Here is a 25,082-nt window from a genome sequence, read left to right as displayed (position 1 = left end):
GTCCGCAGCCACTAACAGCTGCTTATTTACTTTACCTACGTACAATGGTAGGTACCTTAGGTGTGTACTACATCCCTAGTATCCAGATCTGTCAGGGCCGACAGTTAGTGAGGGGCACTACGTCCAATGGAATTAGTACTCTGCAATACTAGTCCAGTCGCAGCCATCGCGAACCGGGATTCGACTCGACCGCAGTCCGGGGCTTGATTTCTAAGCTTCATGTTTCCCCGTTCTTGATACCCGCGCGGCCACTTTGCTCCTTCACCTTGGGCGACCAACAGGTATCGCTGTCACTGGCCGTCTGGTTTGTCACTGATACGCCAGCAAGCAATGCAAATGCTACCCAAATACTACCCAAACCACCCTGACCCGAAAGCAATGATAACCACGACTCCGCGTCAAAATACGTGTCAGATTGACCCAGCATACGTAACAATGTCCACACAGTCAGAGCACCACCTCTCACAGAACACCGAGTCTCTGAGTCCTGACAGCAGCAGCTCACTGACAACGGCGCAAACTCACTATCCAAAAACGGAACACAGTCCAACGCCCAACGCCAACGCCCCCTCAGAGGCCGACGGCATTTATCCTGTCGTTACCCGTCGACAAGGTTCGGTGGTCGGCCTGTTTCAGCACCGACCGGCGGACCGGTCCCGCGGTGCCACTGTCCTGGAAGTTCCATCTGTTGGCTGAAAGTCTGCCCTGTTTTGCGAACTCTGTTCTGCCGAGCCTGGGCTGGCCCAGGTTTCGTCTGAAGGTGCTGCTCCTTGCGCTCCGGTTTCCGACTTGCTAGAACGCCAGAAGAACATCAGGGTGACCCGAAAGCAATTTGTGAGAAGTTGATTGTCCCCCGTCTGCAGCTTCGCTATCTGTTTGCCATCATCCGACGGCACATCGCCCTGTCCACGGGGTGGTGTGCTGTCCGCCATGTGGTGTCTTGACGGCCAACAAACTCCACTCCGCTTTGCTGTGCTGGAAAAATGGTAATCTACCTACCGCATTCAGCACTTTGCCGTTTTCCACAAAAAAAACAAAAAAAAAAAAAAAAAAAAAACAGTGATCCTATCGTCGGGCGTTTGAACGCCGAGTCAGCTGGTGATGCAAACTCCACCTCTCTGCAGCGATCGAAGGCCACGCCATCTTGCGAAGCAAATGCTCAGAGCTCGTCACTATCGACAAGAAGGATCGACCAAGATGTAGGCCACGCAAGGGACATCGTCGTTGGTAAATACGACGGCCGCGTGGATGCAACTATGCCTCGGCGGCGTTGAGGAGGAAAGAGAGGGGGCGACAACTTGACTTCGTGAATGCGGCTGCTCTTATCAAGGTGCTAGCGGAGCACAGTCCAATCGTTGCTGAGTTCCATGCACCCTCACGTTTTGTGGTCGTAATTGACTTTGGGGAACCTCACCGAGACATTTTATCAGATCGCGCTCGGTGTGGGTCGGCCAGTCCCGGTGAGCTGCATTCTCGGACTTGCGCAGGAGCCAATCACGCGTGCCTCCTGCTGACGTAAGTGAGGACTCCCATCAGCCTTGTACCAAAACTTTACGATCGCCTCACGTTTGTTCGCATCGCGTAACGCCCTCGCGACGGGCTTCATCGACTTTTGCAACAACCCGCCCGCCCGATTTCATCACCGAACCTTCCAAAATGGGTGTCGTCAAGGGAGGTGTCTGGACCAACATCGAGGATGAAATCCTCAAGGCCTCCGTCTCCAAATACGGTCTGAACCAGTGGGCGCGTGTCTCGTCGCTGCTCGCCCGCAAGACCCCGAAGCAGTGCAAGGCGAGATGGAACGAATGGCTGGACCCGAGCATCAAGAAGATTGAGTGGAGCAAGGAGGAGGATGAGAAGCTGCTGCACCTCGCCAAGTTGATGCCCACGCAATGGCGCACCATCGCCCCCATCGTCGGCCGAACCGCCAACCAGTGTCTCGAACGATACCAGAAGCTCCTCGACGAAGCCGAAGCCCGCGAGGCCGGCTCGTTTGGCCTCACCGGCCCGGAAGGCGGCGAGACGCAAGCACCCAGTGCTGATGATGTCAGGAGACTGCGTCCCGGCGAAGTCGACCCCGACCCCGAAAGCAAGCCCGCCCGCCCCGACACGATCGATCTCGACGAGGACGAGAAGGAGATGCTGAGTGAGGCTCGCGCGCGTCTCGCAAACACACAGGGAAAGAAGGCGAAGCGCAAGGCGCGAGAGCGCCAGCAGGAGGAGTCGCGCCGTCTGGCTGCGCTGCAGAAGCGGCGCGAGCTGAAGACGGCCGGCATCAACATCAAGGTCGTCACGCGCAAGAAGGGGCAGATGGACTACAATGCCGACATTCCATTCGAGAAGAAGGCTGCGCCCGGGTTCTACGATACCACCGAGGAGGAGGCACGCAACGAGCAGCAGCGGTTGGCATTCGACCCGAGAAAACAGCAGCTTGCGAGCAAGCGCAAGGGTGACGGGGATGAGGATGGCGAGAACAAGAGGAGAAAGAAGGAAAAGGAGCCGCCTTCTGCGTCGTTCCAAGCCGCCATGAAGGCCGGACAGATGCAGAAGATCCGCGAGGCCGAGCAGAGCAGCAAGCGACGGGCGCTGAATCTGCCTGCGCCGCAGGTCAGCGAGGGCGAGCTGGAGGAGATTGTCAAGATGGGCATGGTCGGTGAGAGGGCAAACATGATGGCGCGCGAGAGCGAGAACGATGCGACACGTGGGTTGGTCAGCGAGTACTCGACTTTGAACAATAGCGCCCCAATCAGGACACCCCGAGCACCGGCGCAAGAGGACCACATTGCGAACGAGATCAGGAACATCCGAGCTCTAACCAACACACAGTCATCGCTGCTTGGTGGTGAGAATACCCCTCTGCATGAGGGTGCCGAGTCGACGGGATTCGATGGCATTGCGCCTCGCAAGCAAACCGTCGCAACACCCAACCCCATGGCGACGCCGATGCATGCCAACGGCGTTGGTCAAACACCAGCTCGGATTGGCCAGACCCCCATGAGAACGCCCCGCGATAGCTTTGCGTTGAATGCCAACGACGGCACAATGGTCGGCGCCACCCCGAGAGACGTGAAGATGAGAGACATGGCTCTGCGTAGTCAACTACGACAAGGCTTGGCGTCTTTGCCCAAACCGAAAGATACTGAATGGGAGCTGGAGCTTCCTGATGAGCAGAAGGAGCTCGCAGCAACCGACGAGATGATGCTCGAGGATGCTGCGGAACGAGACCGCAGAGAAGCCGAGTACAAGGCAGCACAGCACGCCCTGGAGATGCAGAGAAGGACACAAGTCATGCAGAAGAACCTGCCCCGGCCAAGCCAGGTGGACGTCACTGCACTTCTGTCTGTTGCAAGCCAGGTGAAGAATGAGGCGGAGGCGCTCATTGCCAGAGAGGCGGCTGCGTTGATTGCCAACGACGCAGTCAAGTACCCTTCACCCAAGATTACCGTAAGCGGTGTCCCGCCTCGCCTGCAAACCATCAGCGACAACGATCTTGCCGAGGCCCGCCTGCAGATTCTGAGTGAGACCAACCCCAGACCTTCCCGGGCCGAGATTCAACAGTCCTTTGACAACCGCGGCAAGAACTCCCTGCTTCTGGGACTTGGCTGCTACGGCGATGATGAGGAGGAAGAAGAGGCAGCTATGAGAGATGCCTTTGATGTAAGTCCAGAGACGAGTTGATCTCTACGAATCATTAGCTAACGATGCCACAGTCAATTCAAGACGCCATCGTGGCCACTGCCGAAAAGGGCATCAAGCTGGAGAAGAAGCTTGCGCTGCACCTTGGCGGCTACCAGAAGAGGCAAAAGATGCTAAAGGACAAGATTGGCGAGGCCGCCGAGGCTCTGGAGAAGGCCAACAACGCCCTCAGCGGCTTCAAGACCCTCGCCATCTCGGAAGAGGTCGCCATCCAACGGCGCCTGGGTGCCCTTAGAGACGAGGTCGGATTCGTCAGCAGGAGAGAGCGCGAGGCGCAGGAGCTCTACCGCAAGACGAAGGAGGAGCTGGACGCGCTCCGCAGCAACGGGGTGAACGGACACTATTAGAATGTATTGTACTGTACGATTGGGTCTTTTGTGAAAACACCGGGGTGGTGGGCTGGCTGGCTTATAACGCCTGGGCATGGCAAATTGAAATTTTTATTATGTGATCCCAGCTAACGCCATTTGATGCTATGCTTTATATATCATTCTCAACATGGTGCTTGAAATCATGTACATTATCATCTGAGTACCCCTTATTTACGCGAACCAAGCCTGGGCAGCTTGATCGGCACCAGCGTCAGCACCGACACAAACGCAATCGCCGTACAGCAGACGAACGTCAGCCGCAGTGCCGCCTCGTAGCTCATGACGACCTGCTCGCGGTACACCTCAGGCAACTTCACGACCTCCTCGACGCTCTGGCGCACCTTGCGGATGACCTCGTCCTTGTCGGGGCCGGTGACGAACTCGTCGAGGTAGCCGACGAGCGCGTTCTGCACGACGAGGCTGCTGCTGGCGACGCCGAGGACCATGCCGAGGGAGCGCCAGAGGATGAGGGTGCTGGTGACGACGGCCTGCTCGCGCTGGTCGGAGGCGGCGAGGACGGCCATGAAGGTGCCCGGGAACTGGAAGCCCTGGCCGACGGCGGAGGGGACGAGGCAGAGGAGGTAGAGCCAGGAGGGCCAGCCGCGGCGCATGAGGGAGAGGGCGAGGCAGCCGACGAAGAGGGCGGAGGCGCCGGAGAGCGGGGGCCATTTGAGGCGGCGGGTGTAGGTGATGAGGAAGCCGGTGGCGGTACCGACGATGGAGGAGACGACGGAGGGGAGGACGAGGCGGAGGCCGGAGGAGGTTGCTGTTGTTAGGAGGACGGCTTGGAAGAAGAGGGGGCTGGAGCGTGGTGTTAGCAAGGGGGGAAGTTTGGATCGAAAGGTAGAGACTTACATGTTGAACAGGATGGCGTTACTCAGCAGGGCCGCGAAGAAATTTGAAAAGATGAGGTTCGCCCTCGGGGCGTGGCGGACGAGGTACAGCGGCATGATGGGCCGTCCGGCGTACGACTGGACGTACAAGAACACGGGGAAGGACACCCCAAAAATGACGAGCGAGGCGACGACGACGGGGTGGGACCACGGCAGGACGTTGCCGCCGAGGTTGAGGCCGAGGACGAAGAAGGTGATTGCGGTGGTGAGAAGGGCGGAGCCCTTGAAGTCGAAAGCGCGCAGGGCCTCGACGAGGGTCTCGCGCTTGGCGCCGCGCGGGAGGCCGAGGTCGCCGGGCACGGCGATGACGGCGATGATGCAGCAGATGATGAGGGGCGGGACCTGGATGCCGAACTCCCAGCGCCAGCCGAGGTGGTCTGCCATGGCGCCACCGAGGGCCGCGCCGAGGGCGGAGCCGACGCCGTAGATCATGTTGATGTAGGATTGGTAGGCGCCGCGGTTTCTGGAGAGTGTGTTAGTTGTTTGTGTGGGCGTATATATTACCACGGTATCGAAGGGGAGGAAAAGGGGGACTCACTCGATGGGCACCAGATCGCTGACGATGATGCTCCCCAGGGTCATCATGCCGCCGGCGCCGAGGCCGCAGGCCGCCCTGGCGAGGATGAAGCTGGTCATGCTCTGGGCGAGGGCGCACCAGACGGTGGCGACGCAGAAGATGGCCATGGTGGCGACGTAGGGCGGCTTGCGGCCGATGCTGTCGGACAGGCGGCCGAGCAGGGGCTGGAAGGCGGAGCTGGTGAGCAGGAAGGCGGTGGAGAGCCAGGACGCGCTGTTGGAGGCGTGGAAGTAGGAAGTGATGACGGGGTGGCTGCTGGCCATGATGGTGCCGTCGAAGCAGGCGATGAAGTAGGTGAGCAGGATCTCGGCGAAGATGAACCAGAAGCGCGAGCGGGAGATGCCGTTGAGGTAGGGCGTGGACTCGACGCTGCTGATGCTGGCGGCGTCGGAGGCATCGTCGTCGGCGATGGTGACGGCGGTCTCAAGGCCGGAGTCGGAGCGGTCGGAGCGGCTGGCGAGGGACGGGCGGCGGTTGGAGGTTTTGGAGTAGCGGCGGGGCCCGCGGAGGAGCGGGTTCACGGTGGACTCGGGCTCGAGGAAGGGGCCGGTGGTCGGGAGGGACTTGGAGAGGAGGAGGTCGAATTCGTTTGGCGGGATGGCGTTGGTTTCCGAGCCGATGGGGAGGGGCGTTGCTGGTTGGTGTTCGATGGAGGGGAGGAGGGGCGTTCTCTCGTCCGAGGACGGCGAGGTCCCCTTTTTGGGAGCCATGATTTGTTTTGATTGGTGTTATTTAGGATTCAATGTTATTGAAAACTGAACATGAGTTAGTATTGTGTACAGAGTTTGAGGCTCGTGTGAGCAGGATGGTGGGTGAACCTTGAATTACGATGTCTGTGAATCCTGGGCCAAGACAGAATGAGGTTGCAATTGAGTTGATTGTATGCAAGCAATCTAAGCTCCTGCGCAGAATTGCATGTAATCCCAAACTTTACGACTTGAGCCTCAAGGGTCCATTCCAGTCAATGACACAATGTCATGAGTCAAAGATGATGAAAGGAAAAGAAAAAAGTATGAGAGTGAGAGAGAGTGTGTGAAGAATTGGCTTCCGCATGCAGCTTTTTTTTCCCACGGTCCACCCCCGGTTTGCGGCGGGCAACCTTGAACTTCTCCGCTCCCCTACACACTGCAATGCGCTGTAAGAAGCCGGTCGAGGTATGCGGCCCAGGCCGATTCCCTGTTACCGCCCCCTCTCAAATCCTTCTCAATTCATTGAGAGGGGTCTCTCGTCTGTCCTGTCCTCTTCCCAGCCACCACCAACAGCTGTCCACCGCCGTTTCTACCGCTACCGCCGCCGGTCGCGGCCCGGCGTCAGCGCTGAGCCGTCTTGTGACTCACGAGAGGTCAGCAACCGTCCAGCGACTACTGCACCAGAGGCCTGTTACGGCTTACCTGCCTGACTTGACCATGTAATCTCTGATGGCAGCGCCCGCCCGCTCTCCAGGCGTAACGTACACTATGTCCCGTCCCCCTTTTGCTCACTTATCAAAATTTGCAAGAGACCCAATCACGCAATAGCGGGTATGTATGTGATGGACGGCACGGCAGGCTTTCTGTCTGTTGCCCCAGCAGTTCACGCGCGAAGGGGGATGGGCGGGCTGACACTAAAGCATGGCGAATCCGCTATTCCCCGGGGCTAGTGTGTCTATTCCCGCTGCAGAGTCCGTTTAGATGGAGGAAGTGTGCAAGTTTGCAGAGGGAGGGGGGCGGGCATGGGGGTCAATGAGCTGGAAAGTGGGGTAACCAGCGCTGACACTCGACGGAGACGGGCCGGATGTCGGGGGTGGCAGCCCCACACGACCCATCTCGGCTTCCGGTCCTCGGCTTGAATGGTTCGGCTTCGGCTTTGGAGGGCGGACGGCTTGCCACCACGCTCCTATCCTCTCTTTGGGATCTGTCGGCATCGTCTTGAGCCGAGTCGTTGCGGAACATAGTGGAAACTTGCGTCTTACGAACGCTTGTCCAAGTAAAATGCGCCGCGGGTACGCTTGGTTGACTCCGTCGAAGCTCGGCTTCATGGATCTTCAAAAAAAATGTAGGTCAGTTCCATATGACATTGAGAGTGCGTTGAGAGGCTTGAATTACCGTATTTAATACAGGAAGTTGCACCGGATCTATTCTGTGCAGGAGACGGAAGACTTTGGATGGGGGACAAGAAGCATGATGAAGAAACACAACTAGCCATTGTATGACACTTGCTGCAGACTATCTGCTCATATGACCATTTCATAAAACCAAACAACCAAACCGGGTAATGCGGATGAGACGCCAAATCCCGATGTAGGACCCGGCAGAAGCCGATCGATTGTGGATCTCCGGCGCCGTTCGGCCATCGGCAGCAAACGGCGTTTGGCCGGGCAGACCACGAAGAACGGCGTGTTCCACTCCGAACCTCACGTGGTTTTTCTTCTGGTGCCACTGCCAGGTAGTTTGCTTTTCGCAAAGAACCCTGAGAGATCGCCTAACGGTATCTCAAACGGCAGCACATCGCCGCAGAAGCCGTTTGCCATGGCATAGAATCCCGCCAGCGCGGCAATGAACCCGAACGATCCGGCGACTTTCGTCAAGCTCATACCCGAAGACGTGTGGCCATCCGCAAAGGCAAAGTTCGCGGCGCAGTTGAAGGTGTAGGAGAGCTCGAGTGCGCCGTACACGACGACGTTTGCGATATTGCTTCAGTTTCGCTAGGGTCAGCATGCAGCATGTGGTAAAGCTCTTCATAGGGGGGAACTTGCGTTGAAAAGGCGGCGATAAAGAAAAAAAGGTTGAAAAGCGACCATGCTGGACCGCTCATGTTATCATCAGTTGTTTCAGCTTAAGAGACGCAATCGCGTACCAGCAAGATAGAAGCCGAAAGCATTAAGATATTCCGCCGTCTTGCCTCCATAACCATCCACGATGCCCACGGAAGGGATGAGAAGGAATCCGTAGCCACCGTAGTAGAAGGCTTTGGTCCTCAGTAAGAGAATCGAAACGCGATAGGTAGTAAACTCACCAAATGCAATCAAGGTCGTGTAAGCAAACGTGTTGCCTCTGACCATTTCCCATTGCGCAGAGATAAGCAATCCTATACCGGCAAGGAAGCAGAGATTCGCTATGAAGACGGTCTGATTCTCAACATTCCGAATGCCCATCATGGACAGAGACAGGGTCATCAGTGTCGTCGAGAACGCCCCGTAGCCGAATGGGCCCTGCCAAGCAGTCTTCGTTAGCCTTTGGAAGTCTGTAGATTGGAGCTTTGATCTCACCGGATTTGCGAATTGTAATTTTGAGTGCATCTTTGCATCACAAGCCTCGAGATCACTTTCTGTTCCGGAGGGCATATTGACGACCTCGCCGGCTTTGCTGCTTGAAAATTCAACTTTCTCGTAAGTTATTAGAGTGGTGAACAGCGCAAGCTTTGTTGCATGAGCACATAAATATCATTTACCCATTCCGCAGCAATTTGGTCGCATAACTAAACTGTTTTAATAGTTTCTCAAGCCATTCCCATCGGCCGATATGGAGTGTAGCCCCTGACAACCAAGTGGTCATTCGGCGTTTGAAAGCTCCTAATTTGGCCCCAACGACTTTATTCCAGAGGCCTTCGGGGCAACGCCACTCAGTATTCTGCATGAACTTGATACGGAATTTGCGGACATTCTTTCCAAGTCATTTCGAATCGTACAGCTTACCTCATGCCTGGCCTTGCGCCGAAGATTGCGCAGCGTCTGTGGAGAAGCTTTTCGCGCTGAGGGTGCGTAGACGTCAATTTGCCTGCGGAGGCAGCAGTCTCCATCCCCCTTTTTCCCTGGTTAAATGATTGGCCAAATAAAATGTATAAACTTATAATTGGTCAGTTGTTATGCTGTTGGTTCAGTGGCCTGCATGGTAAGGGGTCACATCCGCTGGTGTTGGCGCGTAGTTACGCGCTTTCAAGAATATAAAGGGTTGCAGCGACATCCTGGGTTTTTGAGTATTCGATTTCTCATTCAGCTTCCTTGAAGCAGGCCAAACGCGCCCATTGAACTCGCTGATACTTCTCGATCTTTTTCCTTGACATACAACATGAAGCCCACGAACGCGAACTCAGGGCAACCTTTGTTGGCCAACGCATCCCAACCATACCAATACACGCCGCTTCGCTGGGATGATACCCGCGGTGAGATCCGTCTTCTACACCTTTTACCGGCTGATGGCCCAACGGAACCGCTCCGGTGTTGCTTGGAAACATCAAATCTGGCTGTGAACGGAGATATGAACTATGAAGCCCTTTCTTACACGTGGGGAACGGAGGCTGCAACCGAGATGCTCATACTTCATGAGAACACTTACCTCAAAATAACCCCAAACTTGGCTTCTTTTCTCCGACAGCGTCGACAGAAAGACAAAGAAGTGGCGCTTTGGGTGGATGCGTTGTGCATCAACCAGCAGGACATCGACGAACGAAACTCGCAAGTCATGATAATGGGTGTTGTATACCTCCGATGTGCCGCCATCACGGTGTGGCTCGGATCGGAGAGCGAGAACAGCGACCTGGCCATTTACACATTGACACATCTCGCGACGGAGGCACCATATGGAGCAATGCCTGAATTGTGTGAGGCGATAGAAGGGCTACTTAGCAGACCGTGGTGGGAGCGGGTCTGGATTGTCCAAGAGATCTGCTGGGGCGGCGGGATGAGGAAGATGCTGACGGCCGATTCGGTAATTCTCCGCTGCGGGAAAGTGGCGATACAATGGAATCTTCTGGTGATGGCATGTGCAAGGATCAAAGTTGATGAGTCTATGCACCGTCAGACTATCGCCGGAGTTGAAAAAGCTCTACATTTGGACTACGTACGTTGGAGTGCCAAGCGGCTTTTTGGCAAATTGGCAGAAGGCAAGATCGATGCAACAGAGATGCTCCGACTCGTTGTGGAATATCGGCACTTCAACGCAACCGATCCTCGGGACAAGATCTATGGCATATTGGGCTTGGTCTCTTTCCCCCTCAGCATCATCCTTCCAGGGCTCGAAGTTGATTACAAGAAACCTGTTGGAGACATCTACATTGCGTTCGCGGCGGCTTCGATGAAAATTTCGAAAGGCTTGGAAGTTTTGAGACATTGCACAGAAGCATCAAACCACAAAATGCATTCCGGCAGCCAGATGTTGCCATCTTGGGTCCCGGATTGGTCTCATAAACGGTGCGACATACCTCTTCCAAGCCGTGATGCAAAGACTCACGGCGACATTCCTTGGTGGGCAGTCTCACAAGTGATTGGAATCAAGGAAGGCGTGCTCAGTATCGAGATCCCAGGATCTTATGGGTTTGCTGAAAAGGAGGCGCAAAGGGTCCTGAAACGAGGAAAGGTCAGCCATGATCCACAGGAGTGGGCAAGATACTTGCCGCGCGAAATGGTGGATCAAATCCAAGGCTTTGTTGACCAGAAGAGGCTCGTGTTTGCAGGTGTCCATGACGAGCACTACATCGATCCAGAGGCGAACCTGGGAATGCACGAGACTGCCGACCATGTCAGCAAATCAAACCAGATATTGACTCAGCGAAACGTTGTTCGCAGCTGGTTCGACGAGGATAAAAAGAAGCGGCCTGCATACGCGGCCGGGGGAAACTCGAAAAGCGACTTCTTCGTGGACAATGCGAAAAACACAGTGGACGTGGAGGGCATTCTTTGGGACGAAATTGAATGGATACACGAACCATATATAGGGGAATTATATTCGAGCTGGGAAAGTTCAACAGTGTTTCTTGTTGCTGTTGGGAAGTGCAAGCAGGCGGCCCTAGGTTGTCGACGCACGTCACCTTATTCTTCTGTCAAGGCGCAGCATGCAGCATTCTGGGATAGTCTCGTTGCAGGTCAGGAGTATCATTCAGTGGACGATTTTGAAGGTTGTCTCCCAGAAGTGGCAAAGGACTGGATTGTAGGGGAGCCACCTGTAACCTTCCGGAATCCACGACAAGCAGAACTTGCGGAGCGCCAAGAAATTTTGAAGTCTCGAAGCAGAGACCTAGCAGGAATCGCAAGTCGAAGTACTGTCGAGGCTGTTCTTTCTTCAGCGTTGCCGCCCATGGCCTCCTCGGACAAAGAATTGCAGGATCTGAGGGTAAGCTTTCAGCGACTGGCAGACATGTGGAGCCTACAGCCTTACGATCTGTATCACCGCCCATTCAGCCTCCCCAGCACTGTCCCAGACCCGTACTGGCAAAGCCGCTGCCAATTTGACAAAAAGGCTTTGAGAGAGACCGCCGAATCTCGGCGGTACAAATGGGAGCACAGCTTGCTAAGTCCAGACAAGGAAGAGACAGCCCGACTGCGGGAACTTGCTTTCCAAGCCTACGGAGAGTCGCCCTCTATCATACCACAACTGGAAGAGCGCGATGCAGACTTTCAGCTCGGAAAATACGCACTGGGCCGACGCTTCTTTATCACTAAGAAGGGGTACATGGGCCTTGCGCCAGCGGGGGCGGAGACTGGTGATAATGTCGTCGTTCTGTTCGGCTCTCACGTGCCGTTCATACTGAGAGGCCGAGAAGCAGGTGACTACGAGGTTGTGGGCGAGACATATGTATCCGGAATCATGAAAGGGGAGGTGCTGAAAGAACTTAACGATGGCAAATGTGAGGCGAAGAGGTTTATACTGACCTGACCGGATAAGTAGAGGTGGCACGAAAAGTTACCATTGTTTTGTGGTTGCCATGCTTGTTCTCTTGCTCCAAATTGGTTGAATTAATAGCACCGAACAGAACGCGAGTCTAGCGGATTCAAAGACAGATTTGCCAAGTCGACTATGTTTACGCTATGATAGATATTTCATCATCTATAATACAGGACGTCTAAACAATTAGCACGCGCCGAAGAAAATCAGAATGGGGACAAACTGAAATGCAGCTGGAAAAATATCCCACGCAATTTTGTTTCTTGTGAAACCACAGAAGACCTGTTCCATCACGCAGGCCTTCAAAGTTCCTTATTCTCAGTTTTCTCGGCCGACTTGTAGATCTTCATTGGCCCTTTATGCGGCCTCGTTGCAACAGTCCTGTGGCATTCGGCGCATTCATAGTGTACATCCTCAAGCCATCCTATAGCACCCGGAACACAAAGTACGGCGAAGAAGAATAAACCTGATACCACTCGAAGAAGCCTGTTCTCTTGTTACCAGTCTGTTTCACGCAGCAATACTACACGTATTCAAATCCTACAGCTGGCGTTTTGTCCCTGTCTTGGAGACTGAGGTTTGTGCCCGTTTGCAGCAGTACGGACAGTCAATCCATTGCGGCGTGTCGCCGTCTAGTTCTTCCAATAGCGTGGCCTCGTGGGAGTTATTCGTTTTGCCCTTGTTCCTTCTGAACATTAGCATTGCTGAAATTGAGATCGACTACACATACTCATGCTCTGACTCCATTGGAGTTTGTCTCATGTTGCTTAGATTATCGTTTGTGGCCGTCTCAACGGTGAAATATTTGAAGTTTGAGGTGCTGAAAGAATGACCGTCAATTTCAATATTCTCTTTTTAAGCAGTTGAGAAATCTATCAATTAAAACAATCGTGGAGGCAAACGTCTTTTGATTGACGATGGGCTGAGTTGTGGCACAGCATACGTCAATCTTGGCAGACGTAGACAGCCACACCATACGGAGATGGCAGTGACCTGCATCACACCCTCAGGCTGTCAGCAACGTATTGATCGGGCGGACACACGTTACGCCCAATTAGGCAAATTGGAGTAAAGATTATGACGTGAACAACCATCAATTCTCAAAGGACGTAATTACAATATCCCTTTCTGGTAGACCAAGACAGACCGCCTCTCTTATGTACCGTGCATGCAGCATTGTTCTCGAAGGCTGAAACATCCCGGAAAACATCGTTATGGTAGCCATATAGAGACATTAGGCGAACAGCCCCTTTTGCCACCATGTGCACCTCTGGTTTGCTGTGTCATCCTTTTGCAAAGAGGTCCCATTGGTTGCAAGATTGACCAACACGGATTCTGCACCGTACACAGGCATCTCAGTGCCGTTCGACAAACTTGGTACCGACTTGGTGACGAAGCTGACAATGTACTGTTGTAGAGCGTCAGCTACCGACGGGACGACGCCGCTTGTTGCACCGTTTCGGAAGACGTAAGGTGTCTGCTGGCCATGGATTCCAGGAGGGACTGCAAACCGCACTGGATTTCCAATGTATTAGTAAAGCTTCAGTGCGGAGGTTACCTGTGTTGAAGGCAAGGAAGTATGGGAATCAAATGCGTGAATAGTGTCACTTACGTGCATACGCCTGATTACTGAACGCCTGGGCAATGTAGTGGGTGTTGCAAATGATGTTGACGTCCTCAACTGTGCCCAGGGCCCGCTGAAATTCGTCTTTGTATCCCAAAGATCCATCAAACACCGGAGGATATAGGGTTGTGTTGATGAACTTCAGCGCGTCCTTTGAGATCGTTGGGAAAGATGACGTGACCGTGGAGAGGTAGTCGGCGGACGAGTTGATCGTTGGGTTGGTGAAGGTCAGACCTTCCAAAGTGTTGTGCATCGTCATGATCCTGACGTCCTTGTTGAATGTCCCGTTCAGAAGTAGTTGACCAGGCAGAGCAGGAGCGAGAGTGCCGTCCACGACGGGTCCATAGATGTTGCTTCCATAGGATGCCTCGCTGTAGATTTGCAAGGCGTTGGCGGCGATGAGAGCTTCGCTAGGCAACTTGCGGGCTTCGCTGAGAGATGTGACGTTCAAGAGGGCGAGGAAGTTGCTAAACGCTCTTTCGGCGCTGATCATCGTCGGCGAAGGGAGGAATGCGGGCGAGAGAAGGATGGCTTGGCTGAAGAGAGACTCGTTCTTGCGACCACCGAAGGCTGTCAGGTGATGCATGATTGACCCGGCACCTGCTGAACCTCCCATGACAGTAACTCTGTGTTTGTCGCCCCCGAAGAGGTGGATGTGCTGTTGAACCCATTCAAAAGCTAGTCGTTGGTCATAAAGCCCTGCATTCAGGGTCCCATTGGCAGAGACTTCCTTGCCTGCAAGCCAGCCAAGGGCGCCGAGTCGGTAGTTGATGGAGACGTAGACGAAGCCCGAGTTGCTAATTCTCAGAAGCTCGGCGGGGTTGAAGTCGCCATCACCTGTCTTGTCGCCGCTTGAGTAGCCACCGCCATAAACCTGCAAAGAAGACGAGTCAGCTTGCTGATTGAGACATCGACTTCATGAAGACAAGCCATTACGTACATAGATCAAGACCGGCAAGCGATTTTCCTTCTTGGCAAACCCCGCCTGAGGCGTGATGACGTCGAGGAAAAGGCAATCTTCAGTGGTGCGGGAATCTGCGCTGACGATAGCATCACTCTTGGGGACGGCAGCCATCGCGGCATTATAGTCGAATGTCTGGCCGTTAAGATAGGCTTTCGAGAACTGGCTGGCTATGAGAGACCAATTTCCGGAAGATTGAGGGCACACGCGCCCGATGTCCCCGTTGTCGACGTGGCATTGCCGTCCAGTAGGCGCAATTGGTTCACGGAAGCGGAAATGTCCCGTGGGCGGCGCTGCGTAGCGGATGTTCGAGAAGTTGTAATAGCCACCAGTCTCCTGGATGGGAGTCAGTTGCTGATAGCCGGAATCAGGGTTATTTAAAGCCTACATTGAAACTGTTTGCTCGATATGATGCCTGGGAGGATGTCAGATCGTCAAGGTTCAGCAACCCCAAGAATTATCAGTATTTGGAACTGCATACGTAGGTAAGATCCACCACCGGCAAGTTGCCTGCCGGAGCCGCCAGCGTGAAAGCCGCGAAGCATAGAATTGGAAGCAAAAGATGCATGATGTTAGCTAAGTTGGATGAAAGATGATTGCTGATGAGATTGTGGTTGAGATGAGCCAAATGTGAAAAATGACTGCGACGTTAGGAGGTTTATATCAATTTTCCAACATCATGGCTAGATACTCTTCCAGATCTGCCTCGGCACTTGCCAGCTAATGGTGACCGAGATACACGCCATCTAGGCGAGTGTTGGAGAAACAAGCCTCCACACAGATGCTGATCCCTGAATCCTTCGACCATGGCGTCGGTACCTGTCTCTTAATAGGCGTGCCGAGTTAGGTATAGTTTACGATGAGGCGGATCCAGCTGTAAGCCGGAACCCAGAGCCTCCACGCTCACGCACGCCAGTGATGGGGTCAATCCGTACTTTGAAAGTACGCTTATGAATAGCCTCTAATGCCCTTGAATCACCCAAGAACTCACGAAAAAACCATGCAGGACACGCCGAAGACTCTTCCGTCAAGCCACTCTATTAGCGTCGCGTGGGAAGCTGAAATATCTCTCAAGATAGCAGAAAGTAGCACCCATGGATGAATTCTCGCTTGAAATACATTCTACAGGGTATGTTGGTAATCGCGCGACGTAGGCATGATCAAACCGTCATTTTCCATGCTCAGGGCACCTTGAAATGGTGGCATCCCGAGGCGAGGTGAGAATGCTCATTGCACATTTGTTTAGTCAGATCTGGCGTTGTCGGAAGTAGGAAAAGAACTAGTTAGCTCAGCCGTTTCCCGTAAACTATACCAATACGGGCATAGCGAAAGCCTTGTGATGAGCCAAAGAGCTTTAAACTCTTAAGTACGGATTGAACGATGGCAACAATTTCATACTACAAAGGAGGCATGTAAGAAGCCACACACGGCAACATTAAACTTTCCAGGCATGGAAATAATAGCACGATTTTCCACTTTTAACCGGGCGTTGACAACAACGTTAACACAGAGGCTAGGAATGATGGCGGCCTCCTTCACACACTGCCCTCATTCCCCTGGCCGGCCGTTGTTCTGGCCTGCGCACACCAGCCCCTCAAGACAAGCATGCTGCGGATGCCATGCAGCAACGCATCGTGGCATTGCGTGCTAGAAGACAGGGTTTTGAAACGGACCCCAATGGTCCGCAATGATAGGAGTGTGCATTTTGTGTTGGTAAAAGTCAAGATTCGATATGCAGAAGCGGAGGTTATCGCCAAATACGGGCCAACAAGGGGAGGCGCAGTTCCCCAAACCAACATAACCGCCCTCAACCCCGGTCACCAACAGCGTTTCATTACTCGCCAGCCCCGACCGAGTCTGCCTTGAGATGTTCAGAACCAACGTATTTAAGGATAGCAACCTGCCGTGATAAGATGTACCAAACCCATACGGCATCTTCGTGATCATCCTCAACGCCCATTTTTATTTCACTGCGAGATGATGTCATTCGAATCTTCATTTAATAGCCAGAATAACGGCTCTCAAGACTCCAAGAAGCGACCTTCGCCGCCTCGGCCATCTATCAGGAATCCTAGACGACGGAGCCATGCCGCAGACACAAATCAACTGAGCTCCAAGTCATCTCCGCTAGCCCCGACCCAACCCGGCCTGGCCCCTCACAGGGTACGAAAGCGTGCTTCAAGTCAACTTTCGGCAAGAAATATCGAGAGTTCTTGCAATGAAGACCTGCCATTTTTAGGATCCTTTCAGGGGACTGATAATGAGATCGACACATCAAGCCGAAAACCAGCCCCTAGAGTCAGGTCAATTTCAACTGGGTCTTCTCACGCCTTAGAACCTCCGCCGTTTCAACAAAAGAGAACACCAAGCAATGAGTCTAGACCACCACTTGGAGTTTCTCACACCTCACCAGAGATGGGTGACGAGGCAGAAAGACGTCAGCAGCGCCCGGATCTGCCCGAAAGAGGCACAACCGATGTTGGCTCTGCCCGAAAGAAGCTCTCGAGTTTTCAGATCGATCGAAATCTAGCAAAGCTCATCAAGGATGGCCCTTCCTATAAGGGGAAAGAGACACAAACTGGATCCATCTACTTGTACAAAATCAAGTCTACGGAGACCGACGTCGAACTTCTTAAAATCGGGAGGACACAGAAACATCCCGACCGGCGCCGTTCCCAGATCAAAGGCGTTTGCGCTCACTTGGAGGTTGAAGAGCATGCCAGTGCAGTGGCTGAAGAGATCAATTTCCACGGATTTGCGGAGAAGCTCGTCCACGCGGAGCTGGCCAACTTTCAACATCAATGGGTCTGCAATTGCGGGGCCAGGCATAAGGAGTACTTCGACGTGAGCGAGGACCATGCGGTCCAAGTTTTTGAACGGTGGAGAGACTTTTGCCGAGAACGACCTTGGACCTCCGACGGCAAGATCTTGCCCGGCTGGGGCCAGCGATTGCAAAACATGGGCAGATTCAGCGGCAGCGAGAAAGAATTCAACCACTGGGAACTGGCAAGACGTTGGAGCGTCTTCACTTCGCCAATGACTGTCGAAAGGGTTGCTTCTGATGCAATTAGGCTCTGGAAGGATGGGTTCCCGAAGCGTTGGCGCATTGTTGCCTTGGCAGAGTTCATGACCATGGCCTGCATCTCACGAGTGTCATTCTGGACCACGGCATGGACGGTGATCATCGTCGGCTTATTACTGGTTGACCTACTGACGACGGATGACATGCATACTTTGAACTGGATCGATCGACTCATGGGCGGTGGCTTGCAGGCCTTCATGCTGGGGCTGGACATCAAGATGGACGGCAAAAGCAGTTCGGATCAGAGCCTGTCGCCAGATTCTCGTCGAAAGCAGATGCTGAATGCATCGCTCGCACAAGAGACAGACCATCCGACACCGATTGGCACGCGAGGAAGCGGATTCGGGGACTCGCACTTCACGGACGATTGCTCCCTCGATGCCAACACTGGTGAAAGTCCAGACGCCATGAACTGCGACAGTAGTTCAGAAGACGAAACTTGCTCATCACCAAGCGTCGAAGTGGCTTCTAGACGCTACAGAGTTGGCAGCGGATTGGGGTTTTCAAGCCCCAGCACTGAGACCCTTGCGTACGGAAATCGCGAAATAGAGGTGGTTGATCTGACTGGGATGGATTCGGACTAGCTACGGAAGATAGTTTAGGTGACGAATAACGATTGCATTCGCTATCATCTCTCCAATTCATGAATGTAGTAAAACTCATTGCGGAAGGTTTTACGGCGCAGAACCCTCCTTCAAAGAGCAGACTTATACGCCTCGAAGTCCCATGGCTTCCCATCCTTCCAGAAACCATCCACAACGGGTTCTCGGGGCTTCTTCCCGTCAACGGCCACCTCGTTCAACCAGCTCCAATACGTGGTTGCCTTCCAGCCCTCCTTCTTCCAGTCATTGATGTCTCTCGTAGGATCCTTGTTGAAAACTGGCAGGACATCGAGTAAGCTTGCGTCGTGAGCAAGGCAAACCATCACATCATCTCTCGTGTCAAGCTCGCTCATTCTCGACACTGACGCGGATGCTTTCTCAAGATCTGTGTATACATGCCCGCCATCAGGAAGGTTATACCATGAGGAGGTTCGAGCAGAATCTTCGTCCTCCGCGCGAGGGTGGTGAGTGGTGAAGAAGGAGCACGGGCAAACTGATCTCGAAGCCCAATCATTGCGGAGAGAGATGGCGCTTGCTGGGATTTCCTTCGGTAACGGCGTATCTGCTGTTGGGCGGAAGACGCCCGCAAAGTGGCAGATGTCGCCGCCCAGGAATACGAAAGAAGCCCCACCGGGTGCTGAGGATGGAGTCGTTCGTGCGAGTGCACAAATGTGCTCTGGCTGGTGACCAGGGGCGTCAAGAAGGTAGAGCGACCCGTCACCAAAGAAGTCCTGAGCCCTGAACTTTCCAATCATCAAGCCGCTGTCAAATTTCGCTTCCTCCAGCGGCCTGCCCTCGAACTCTGCCGAGGCCTCTGGATCACCGACTCCTCCAGGTCTTTCTTTATCAGAAAGGTACCCGGGGCCCATGACCAGCTTGGTAGATTTGGGGAATAGGGCCATGTCACCGCGATGGTCAAAATGAGCATGCGACCAAATACAGCTGTCTGTTTCCGAGTAAGTAGCTAGTCGCCTGATTTTCTCATAGCTTCTGATACTTACCAATAGTGTTCAAGTCAACACCCCCCTTCGTGAGAACTTCATCAATGCCCTTATCCACCCTCATCCCAAAGATCACACATCCTTTCCCGATCAGCTGTAGCACGGCTTTGGGCAGCTTCCAGTAATCCTTGCGCGTGCCCAAGTCAAACAGTGCCTTCTTTCCCAACTTTTCATTCTCGAGAAGAAAAGCCAGTGAACAGAAGTTGATGACCTCATGCCCCGCTACCACTGGCCTAGCGAAGGCGGTCATGTCCCCGACCATGGCAGTGGACGTGTCGATCAACTTCACGCGCACAACATTGTCGGATGCAGGTATGTTTGCCATCATGAATTGTGTGATCCGGATAGCCTCTCAGTAATGCGATACTTCGAGGTTGTTGTCAGAACAAAGTGAGGGGCCCGTTGCTCTTCCAGAACCTAAAAGCTGCCCAACCCTTCGACGTCATCCGATGAACCACAGTTCTCCACTTCCCCAGGTTGTCCGACGCAAACGCGGCAACCTTATTGATCGCATCAGCCCAACATGCAGCCATGCAGCAAGCCTCCTGGAAATGATTACCCGGTCTCGGCATCAGATGGAGCCTCAGAATCACATTTCTCCTTGGCCAGTACCTACGTGAAGAGAGGGAAATAATCTCTTGTTCTATGTAGTACACACTTTCAAAAGCAGTAACAGAGTCGAGAATCGCCGACATAGTCTCACAAACGCCTCGCGCGCCGCTCCCCGCCGAATGCTCTAGTTTAGTAGGATATCGTACCCGTCGCCCATGATCCGAACCTCCTCGTTGCCCAGCCCGTACTTGCGCCGCACCAACTCGAAAATGATCAAACCTGCGCTGGTGCTGGGCACCTGGCGAATCGTGTTCCACCAGAAACCGCGCCACAGCCATCGCCGCATGCTCAGCCCTTCCTTTTGCGCCTCCAAGCAACATTCCGACCACGTTTCTTGATACGCGCGATAGTAGGCCCTGAACATCCTCCAGCCCTGCTTCTGATGATTTGGGTCTGCGCCCTTAAGTTCTCGGAGTTTGGCGGCTTTGGCGTCTAGTTCTTCTAATCGATCCCAATGCTCTACTTGCACATGCGTTAATGGGTGAAGGACGACTTGTTGGGTGATGGAGGCGGTGATGCCGGCGAGTAGAAGAAATGCTGGCTCGATGGCGTAGTGAGGGCGGATGATGAGTGGTTGGTTATTCTCCCCAAGGGCATCCTTGGTCGTTGGTCGCTTCTGGGCCATAAAGTCGACAATGTGCTCTTCCAACCCGCCGTAATACCAGGACACAAACTTGTAGTAGCCCTGTGCCTTTACGTATTCGAATACGCTGAAGAAAATGGCACTTCCCAGACTGTCCTTGGTGAGAGACAAGCCCCAACCTGCAAAGATACCCCGTGGTCCGATTTCCCTCAGCTTTTCCGCGCTAAAGGTCCACATGCTCTTTGGCTTCCCTCCCTGGCCGGTCATGAGATCCCGATGGTCGTACCTCGCTTGGATGGCATCCAACGGCGCAGCGACAAAGCTCTGCAGGCCTCCAGCGAGCAATCCCGCCGTGAACGTTTGGTAAGGCTGCGGCGGCGGGTAGACAGTTTTTCTTGACTTGCTGCTCGGCTCATGAAGGGCACCCAGGATCGTGAGGTAGCTGGTATACAGCACCGCTCCGACGCCGACGTTCGCAATGAGCGGCGGCAGTACCTGGTGCGGGAGAACGCCCCAGCCGTGCTGCTTGACGGCGGAAGTGAGGACACCGGGCGTCGTACCCCTCAGGTAGAACCATGCCTGCCGCAGTCCGAGATGGAGCCTTGAACCGCCTTCCTTTGCAGCAGCCTGCGCAAGAAGCTCGGTCTGCGCCTGGTGCACGCTGCGGGCATAGGCGAGGTAGTCGACGCGGGTGCGGAAGAAGGCCTTGACCGGGGCACGGAAGTAGAAGGCGACGACCTGGGCGCTCAGGGCGCGGACGCCGGCTGCCGATGCCGCGGTCGCGGCGTTGCTGCGCGGGTTCTTGTCCGGGAGCTGCGCGTCCGGCGGGAGGACGGGCAGCAAGCCGGTGTATGGGTCGTAGGTGGTGGTGTCGTCATCGCGACGCCTCGTCATTGTTTGCTGCTACAACTGCGAATCATCATTCCCTTTGCTGGCGAAGTCCGTGTTTCTGGAGCGAGAGTACAAACCGGCAGAACTTGGCGTCGGTCGCGATCGGCTTTTTGATGACTAAGCGCATGACGTAGAAATTTGCATAAGGTTATGCGTGGTCATGCTCCCCATTTGTGCAAGGTTTGTGTCTCTCCTTGAAGAGTTCCATGATCCATCTGGATGAGTGCAACAAAAATACTTTAAGTTTCAAGCTAGACGTAGTGTTTAGATGTTCAAATTTATAACTGAATTGCGAGAAAGCCTTGAGGCATGATTGGGCTGCACAACTAATGTCCGCTGGAGATTTCGTGATCTTCAAACCAAGCTTCAATCTTCCCGGTCTCCTTGTTGTGGGTGCTGTTCGCCTTGTTCCACTGACCCTTTCCAGCAAGTGCCGTATTGACTCGCTCGGCCTCATTGGCGTCGTATCCAATGACACCTTCAAGGTAATCCTTATAGCCAAGCCAAGTATGTTCCTGGGCCCACCTTTGCACCGCGGCCAGGTCTCGACACTTCCGGTCGTGGTTGTGGTTATTGAAAGCAACAAACTCGTTTGACCCCGACATTGAAACGTCTGTAGGATCTAATCAGACCACATCCTCTCGAAAATACTGTCGTTGATCTCGTGAAGGCTGGAAAAATACACTCACCGACGTTGCACATAATCTCCTCTCTCAGATGGTCCACGCAATGCATCGTGTGGATGTCATTGCGCGGCCACTTTTCCATCGGCACATTCGAGATGAGCCTGTTTCGGATGCGGTACTGCCCTCATTAGTTTTATAGTAAGGCCATTGGGAAACTTTAGTCTTCATACCAAGCAATGGAGAGAGTGGAAGACATTCACCTGAGTTACGGTTAGCTATTACACATTCGTGAGAGAGAAGAAGATGGCAGCCTACTTGGTAAACTCGGAGTTGCGGGTCATGAGGGTATTTGACAGTGGGCGGGAGATTATTGCTCTCCGCCCACGCGTCGTCTACTGTAACGATACCGGTGTCTGAAGAAAAAGAGACGTGAGTTCAAAGTCCAGCCCAGTGTCATGGTGGCAGATTTAGTTTCATCAGGGGGCTCCTACATCTCTTCAAATCATTCCAGAATTTGTCCGCGTCTTTCGACGGATCCGCTGCGTCGATAATGCTGTACGGAGTCCCGGTCGCGTTGTACGTTTCGAATGCAAGGTCTACCAGGCTTGACGTTAGACTGACGATAACGAAGGCTGGGCATCAAAATGAAGACACCCACAATCATTCTTGTCGTACGTGTCGCTACCTCTCTCGTTTCTTTGAAGTATGTACCGGAAGACCGCGAAGCTGAAAAGCAGAATGGGCACTTGGCAGAAGACAAAAGCCAGAACAAACTTCAAAGTCGAGAATGACCTCCAGGCCCGATCGTCCGAAATAGAGGTTTCGCACCGGCTGCAAACGTGGCCATTGTCGACCGAACTCTCGTCATCTGACAACAGCTTGTAGCTGCTAGATTCAGGCTTGCCTGATCCCATGGTGAAAGACGAAAGGTGCTATGAAGGCCAAAACGCAAGTTTGAAAGGTTTTCAACGACAATCGAGGCGTGACAGTGTGACATGGAGAGTTTCTCTGATATACAGAGACAGAAGGCTAATCAATAAGGGTAGGACAGCTTCAGTGGTCTTGCGACAACCCCGCGATGATGGCGCAAGTCGGCCCTGACATTCAACCTCTCAATCGACCGATGAAGATGTTTGCTACAACCGCCCGCAAAGACATCGCCTCAATCCTTCGGCGGAACTAGAGCAAACTTCCAACTTTTCGGAAATTGCAGGAAACCGGGCTACGTTCGCAAGGCCTTGTTGGTTCCAACAACAAGCAAACAGATAAGAAGGCACATTCCTAAAGGGGCCATCCGACGAAGTTTGAGATACGCCACCTCGTCGAAATCATTTCCAGAACCCAGTTGGCTGGTAAATTGCGTGGGGTATCCTGGAAGATCTGGTCTTCGAACTTACCTGTCAGTGTTTGTTGGGTCAGCACCATCTCCTAACGAAACCATTTACAGCTTAGCAGCTAAGGGTGGCACAGCCTCTGTGCTCATCATGGCTGGAAGGTATCCCAGTTCCAACAGAAGCGAGGAAAGCTGTGCCGCTATTCATCACAACATTTGGAATCACAATATTAGGCAAAAGAGGAAGGAGACTCGACCGCTGGGCATGGCAACTGAGAGTCCAGAGGGTCGTTGTACATGAAATAAGTCCAAAAGTGTGAGTTTAATATCAATTATGAACATGGACATGAGATATGCTCGGGAATAACGATATCATCTCCGATGATGTTTCCTCCTAGAATAGTTTAGGCCTTTGGTAAGCGTGAGTGGAATGCTTGGAGCTACGTAGATTAGAAGCGTTTTAGACGTAGACAACAATTCAACGATATGGTATGGCGATATCTGTTAGCGCCTTGCAATCTTAAGGTACCCAAAATGACACTTCAGAAGGCTTTGTTCCAGGAGCGAGTGAATCACTAGTCAAGTACCTCATGGTATATTTGTCTAAGCCTAACTAACAACTCAGCCCGCCATGCATCCTTCAAGCCGCCGATGTTCCGCGACACCATAAGACCGTTGCGTTCAGGTCCATCTAGTCTGTCTTGAAATGTTGCGGCTTGCGCGATTCGCGCCTTTAGAAGTAAACTATCAGAATATCAGTCAGACTCACAGCTTAGGTTGTGTGAGGTAAATCAGCTGACTTACTTTACTCAGTGATAGCTTCACCGACCTCCGAGTCCTCAACCAGACCTTCATCGCCAAAAGAGGCAATGGAAGGGCTCAAGTCGAACCATCTACGCTTGGCTTCCGCTGCCTCGTCAGAAGTACCAGCATCCGCGTCCTCGACCGGACCTTCGTCACCGAAAGAGGCAATTGAGGGGCTGAGGTCGAACCATCGTGGCTCCACATCGGCCTTCGAGTCAATGGGTGCCGCAAGAATAGAGGAAGCGAGGGCACCCAAGGTAATGATCATTCGAATGAGCTGCATCGTTGAAAGTACAAAGACGTATGGTGGGATGGAATGAAGCTTGATTTTGCGGTGGAGGCTTGAGGTTTGCCGTGCAAAGAAGTGTCTTGAAAGATTTGCAGCCTCCAGAGAGTCAAGTGGATGGGATTGCTGCCAATATTTATATCTTCGATACAAACATGATCGTTCTGCGAGGAGCCCTTTCCGGTCTTTTAGCTCTCGGTCCCCCGTGAGTACGGGATTTATCAGATCTGCATGTCATAGGTTTAAGACAAGTGCACCGCGACGCCTGCTTGGACTAAACAAGAGGCCTCTACCTTCCTCTTTCGTACATCCGGTCGGTCCAGACACAGACAATCTGAGATTCCGACAGCTCATACAGAGAGCGTCGATGCCTCTCACCCCCTGAAAGTCCGTCATCCAGCTTGTTAGAGGGTCACACCACTTATCTTGACTGAGTACCAATCAAGCCTTTCCTATAGCTGAGACGTTGGAAGTGAGTCTGGTACCGTGTATTTGCCAGCCT

At 53.4% G+C, this 25,082-nt stretch overlaps 10 protein-coding genes across 10 annotated transcripts; 3 read left to right on the top strand and 7 right to left on the bottom strand.

Moving 5' to 3' along the window:
- Positions 1-1,656: 1,656 nt before the first annotated feature.
- Positions 1,657-4,043, top strand: cef-1 (Pre-mRNA-splicing factor cef-1; the record flags this gene model as incomplete). Its single annotated transcript, XM_036636394.1, has 2 exons — positions 1,657-3,657; positions 3,711-4,043. 2 exons carry the CDS (start codon positions 1,657-1,659, stop codon positions 4,041-4,043), a joined length of 2,334 nt encoding a protein of 777 aa, XP_036498740.1.
- A 191-nt stretch (positions 4,044-4,234) lies between these two features.
- Positions 4,235-6,247, bottom strand: CGCS363_v004544 (putative transporter; the record flags this gene model as incomplete). Its single annotated transcript, XM_036636393.1, has 3 exons — positions 4,235-4,868; positions 4,923-5,423; positions 5,499-6,247. The coding sequence occupies 3 exons, from the start codon at positions 6,245-6,247 to the stop codon at positions 4,235-4,237; spliced, it is 1,884 nt and encodes a 627-aa protein (XP_036498742.1).
- Positions 6,248-7,929: 1,682 nt separating this feature from the next.
- patA-0 (Acetate transporter protein patA) lies at positions 7,930-8,859 on the bottom strand (the record flags this gene model as incomplete). Its single annotated transcript, XM_036636392.1, has 5 exons — positions 7,930-8,209; positions 8,268-8,325; positions 8,373-8,483; positions 8,532-8,727; positions 8,785-8,859. 5 exons carry the CDS (start codon positions 8,857-8,859, stop codon positions 7,930-7,932), a joined length of 720 nt encoding a protein of 239 aa, XP_036498722.1.
- A 1,558-nt stretch (positions 8,860-10,417) lies between these two features.
- On the top strand, positions 10,418-12,166 carry CGCS363_v004542 (Heterokaryon incompatibility protein 6, OR allele; the record flags this gene model as incomplete). The annotated part of the gene is made up of 1 exon (XM_036636391.1): positions 10,418-12,166. One exon carries the CDS (start codon positions 10,418-10,420, stop codon positions 12,164-12,166), a length of 1,749 nt encoding a protein of 582 aa, XP_036498724.1.
- A 311-nt stretch (positions 12,167-12,477) lies between these two features.
- CGCS363_v004541 (uncharacterized protein) lies at positions 12,478-12,937 on the bottom strand (the record flags this gene model as incomplete). Its single annotated transcript, XM_036636390.1, has 3 exons — positions 12,478-12,661; positions 12,720-12,860; positions 12,906-12,937. The coding sequence occupies 3 exons, from the start codon at positions 12,935-12,937 to the stop codon at positions 12,478-12,480; spliced, it is 357 nt and encodes a 118-aa protein (XP_036498725.1).
- A 472-nt stretch (positions 12,938-13,409) lies between these two features.
- patB-5 (Carboxylesterase patB) lies at positions 13,410-15,328 on the bottom strand (the record flags this gene model as incomplete). Its single annotated transcript, XM_036636389.1, has 5 exons — positions 13,410-13,690; positions 13,788-14,673; positions 14,740-15,096; positions 15,149-15,175; positions 15,242-15,328. The coding sequence occupies 5 exons, from the start codon at positions 15,326-15,328 to the stop codon at positions 13,410-13,412; spliced, it is 1,638 nt and encodes a 545-aa protein (XP_036498727.1).
- A 1,847-nt stretch (positions 15,329-17,175) lies between these two features.
- Positions 17,176-18,426, top strand: CGCS363_v004539 (uncharacterized protein; the record flags this gene model as incomplete). The annotated part of the gene is made up of 1 exon (XM_036636388.1): positions 17,176-18,426. The coding sequence occupies one exon, from the start codon at positions 17,176-17,178 to the stop codon at positions 18,424-18,426; it is 1,251 nt and encodes a 416-aa protein (XP_036497763.1).
- Positions 18,427-18,536: 110 nt separating this feature from the next.
- andK-1 (Cytochrome P450 monooxygenase andK) lies at positions 18,537-19,770 on the bottom strand (the record flags this gene model as incomplete). Its single annotated transcript, XM_036636387.1, has 2 exons — positions 18,537-19,390; positions 19,446-19,770. The coding sequence occupies 2 exons, from the start codon at positions 19,768-19,770 to the stop codon at positions 18,537-18,539; spliced, it is 1,179 nt and encodes a 392-aa protein (XP_036497762.1).
- Positions 19,771-20,181: 411 nt separating this feature from the next.
- SLC25A45 (Solute carrier family 25 member 45) lies at positions 20,182-21,534 on the bottom strand (the record flags this gene model as incomplete). The annotated part of the gene is made up of 1 exon (XM_036636386.1): positions 20,182-21,534. One exon carries the CDS (start codon positions 21,532-21,534, stop codon positions 20,182-20,184), a length of 1,353 nt encoding a protein of 450 aa, XP_036498516.1.
- A 323-nt stretch (positions 21,535-21,857) lies between these two features.
- On the bottom strand, positions 21,858-23,071 carry cctR-0 (Cyclochlorotine biosynthesis protein R; the record flags this gene model as incomplete). The annotated part of the gene is made up of 6 exons (XM_036636385.1): positions 21,858-22,144; positions 22,221-22,335; positions 22,388-22,417; positions 22,473-22,570; positions 22,649-22,753; positions 22,816-23,071. 6 exons carry the CDS (start codon positions 23,069-23,071, stop codon positions 21,858-21,860), a joined length of 891 nt encoding a protein of 296 aa, XP_036498481.1.
- Positions 23,072-25,082: the final 2,011 nt, after the last annotated feature.

This window comes from Colletotrichum siamense (genome assembly GCF_013390195.1).
Source record: "Colletotrichum siamense strain Cg363 chromosome Unknown KSG_Cg363_contig03, whole genome shotgun sequence".
NCBI classification, from domain to species: Eukaryota; Fungi; Ascomycota; class Sordariomycetes; order Glomerellales; family Glomerellaceae; genus Colletotrichum; species Colletotrichum siamense.
The sequence above is the reverse complement of the archived record's forward strand: the minus strand, read 5'-3'. Positions and strand labels throughout refer to the sequence as shown.